General features: G+C 34.2%; 1 protein-coding gene across 1 annotated transcript; it reads left to right on the top strand.

The window, feature by feature from the left end:
- Positions 495-1,557, top strand: LOC104756765 (uncharacterized protein At1g24000-like). Its single transcript, XM_010479407.1, has 3 exons — positions 495-655; positions 751-1,035; positions 1,120-1,557. Exons 1-3 carry the CDS (start codon positions 565-567, stop codon positions 1,371-1,373), a joined length of 630 nt encoding a protein of 209 aa, XP_010477709.1. The 5' UTR covers positions 495-564; the 3' UTR covers positions 1,374-1,557.

Below are 3,539 nucleotides of genomic sequence, written 5' to 3'. Positions count from 1 at the left end.
TAATATGTGACTCAATTTATGTAAGTTGCGTGACGTGTGCCTATATATTTTGTATTTATTCCACAACATTTACTAGTCATGTCTTAGTTCATAACGTTCACATGGGTTGATAATCGTATACTATAAAAGACAAAATAATAAAACGCGGTTTGGTTTTACATGAAGCTCATAGAGCAAGAGTCATTTAAGAAGAATTTTACTAGTGATCATATATATCTAAAAATGTATCTCATAGCAAAATAATTTTCGTAAAGCACTTGCTTGATTGAGTTAATCGATACACAAACTAGGCTGTTGAAATCAATGTGGTCTGCAAATTTTATTTCCTCCCATGTACCACATTAGTCTGCAAGTCAATGTGGTCTGCAATTCAAATACTGAAGCTTTAGGTTTTAAAAAGATTCCACAGAGTGAAAAAGTTAGATGGGTGGGGTTAGGTGATTTCATTTAATGTAATTGTCATAAACCTCTGTCTTTCTATATAACCACATTCATTATAGTGAGAAGGTTATTATCAAACCCACACATAACATAGACTTCAAAAACAAAAACAAAAAATAGAGAATGGCACTAAACGAATCTACTCATGAGTTTGACATGAAGTCTCAGGCAGACGACCTGTTTAAAGATTTCATGAAAGCATTAAAAGACAATGGTAAGTCTTTAGCAGTATTGCATACATCTTATTGATTAATCTGCTAACTATTTTTTCGACTAAACCTTTAATTTCTATATATGTTTCAACATAAGATAAGGTGGAGATCGAGGCTGAGGATTGGGAGAAAAGAGAAATTACGATAAATTTGATCAGCTCTGAAATTTTGAGGAAGTACAAGACGTTCAAATTAACCACCACCATTACTCCTAGGGATGACGGTGATGGCAGCCGTGTGAAATGGACCGGCAAGATCGAGAAGTTTCCCAATGATGACATCCACGTCGACCCACACATCTTCATCAGCACTGTTGAGTTTAATCGTAAGTCTCCGGCAGAAGAATTGTTTAAAGCTTTCATGGAAGCAGTAAAAGATGATGGTAACTTTTCTATATTACATATATCTCATTGATTTATCATTTCTCTTGATTAAATCCCTAATCACTATGTTTTCACTATTAAAGATGAGGTGGAGATCGAGGCTGAGGATTGCACGAATAGGAATGCCACGGTAAAACTGATCTCCAGTGTTATCTTGAGGAACTACAAGACGCTCAAAATAACCATCGTCGTTACGCCTTCGGAAGATGGTGATGGTAGCCACGTTAAATTGACCCTAGTGTTCGAAAAGATTTCTGATGACATCGATGACCCATATCTACCCTTCAACACAGCTGCTTATCTCTTCAAGATGCTCGATGCCAAAATCCTTAAATAAATACGTCCTAACTTGCAAGGTTCGTCTACATTGCAAAACGTTGTCTAATTAAATAAACTGGCATACATATCTATATATTTATTGCAGTATATTCTGCACGATCTCTTATAAACGTTTGGTATTTTGGGGATGTATGGACTCGATCGTATAGCTCTATTATAATAAAACATCTATTGGCAGATTATTGTTGGACCGAATGATTATAATTTTCACAACTGAGTGAGCTAATTGGCGGCTTATGCAACTTGTTTGCTTAATAAAGATATATTATCATGTTCTCCTTTACCTTTAAAAATTATGGAGAAGGCAACTTGAGTAGATATTTATTTCAAAATTACAGAACCACTTTCAATCTACACTATAGTTTACGTTGTTATGTATTTACAATGTATCGTCATAATGATGACTAGATCTGTGTTTACTTCCGCTCGATTTTACGGTAGTAAAAATGCTTTTATAGGAAAAATTGAATTAAGTTGGTCAGTTGAAAAGACCTTTACTATTAACCACTATGTATGGATACGTTTATGATGGTTACTTAGCAGTTAGCACAGTGCCACAGTATATATTTTTTAATCGTTTCACCGCCACTGATTCAGAATCAGAGAAGTAGAATATAGGAACGTTACGTGTCTTTCAAGATACAAATATGCCCATTGTCATTAATTCATTATAATATACCGCTTCCTAAAAAATAAAATAAAACCGTATATATCTTAATAACCCATATTTAAAGAAGGACATGTAAATATCTTCTTGTTTTTAGAGAGTCGTTAAAGAGCCGTTACACGAGTAGAGCCAATGCTAAAAAGAATCCAGCATATGGTGGCGTAAAGTAAAACCGTAAAAAGTGATTTAATTTTTGTAAATTTTCATCAAACACCTTCATTGAGAAGATTATCATCAAACCCACACACAACAAATACTCAAAGAACAAAAAAAAAAACACTAATTAGAGATTAGAGAATGACACTCGGTGGATATCTCTCTGATGAGTTTGACATCAAGTCTCCGGCATACAAATTCTGTCAAGGTTACATGCCATGCAATGCAATATCATTATTTATTGCTTTGCTACTTGGACTCAGATGGAAAATCAATTAAAGGTACATTGTTTCACTCTATCTTAATTTGTAACCATTCATTACTCATGATTCGAATAATTTCCTAAATGGCAAAATTGAATGGACAGAGAACCATAAATGTGGTCGCACTCAATCAGATTAAGTACTTCATTCGAGAAGACATTTATTTTTCAAAAAACCAAGTGTGGTTCTAGATGGGAAGAAATGTAAGTATTAAAGACTTTAATAAGATAACCATCCATGTCATGTCCCTTAATGGGCTATAACTCAGCGTAATTAAATCCTAGATGATCTATGTTTCACTCTCTCACCATAAAATTATTCATAATATGTTAACCATGTTAATTTCTACCTTTACCTGTATATATAGGATCTCCACTGGTGAAGATAAAGAAGTTTGTTTCATCCACTGTACAGCATCATCGGTGGCAAAATGATGGAGTACTACAAAACATTCGAAGGAACCATCACAGTTATTCCTAAGGACGGTGGAAGCCTTCTGAAATGGTCTGGTGAGTTTGAGAAGACCAGCCATGAGATCGCTGACCCACACGTCATCAAGGACTTTTCTGTTAAGAACTTCAAAGAGGTAGACGAATATCTCCTTAAGCAAAGCGCTTAAAAGTTGAATCTTTAAAATATATAAGTGTGGGTTCTATGATTGCGCGGTTTGGTTTATCTAAGAAGTTAAATAAAATGGATGCCCATATGATCCATTTTGGATCCTCTTAATGAGTTATCCTTATTTATGATTGCGCGGTTTGGTTTTCGGAGTATACTAGGTGCTTCCCCACGCAACGCGTGGGTTGTGGTGTAGTTGACACTTTCTTGTTTTTTTGGTCTTTTCGTTTTTTTTTTGTATTATTTCGTTTTAATTAGGCATATACAGGTTTTGCCGTCACTTTTATTTATACACTATATTATACCATTTCGTTCAGATGTGTATAATTGTGGCGTTTATTTTTTATGAATTATGAAGATGTTGTTTCTTGCTTTTGAGGATCCAAACTTATCATTGACTGATATTGTTCCCAATACATTTATTGTATTTTAGATTTTCTAATTAAATGCTTATGTAAAC

The sequence above is a fragment of the Camelina sativa genome, chromosome 17 (genome assembly GCF_000633955.1).
Source record: "Camelina sativa cultivar DH55 chromosome 17, Cs, whole genome shotgun sequence".
NCBI classification, from domain to species: domain Eukaryota; kingdom Viridiplantae; phylum Streptophyta; class Magnoliopsida; order Brassicales; family Brassicaceae; genus Camelina; species Camelina sativa.
This window is presented reverse-complemented; position numbering and strand designations above follow the sequence as displayed.

Bases quoted from the DNA above. Each gene is read 5' to 3' on its own strand.
- LOC104756765 (XM_010479407.1), top strand. From the start codon at position 565: ATGGCACTAAACGAATCTACTCATGAGTTTGACATGAAGTCTCAGGCA. The intron at 656-750 runs GTAAGTCTTTAG...TTTCAACATAAG, and splicing joins GAAAGCATTAAAAGACAATG to ATAAGGTGGAGATCGAGGCT. The intron at 1,036-1,119 runs GTAACTTTTCTA...TCACTATTAAAG, and splicing joins GGAAGCAGTAAAAGATGATG to ATGAGGTGGAGATCGAGGCT.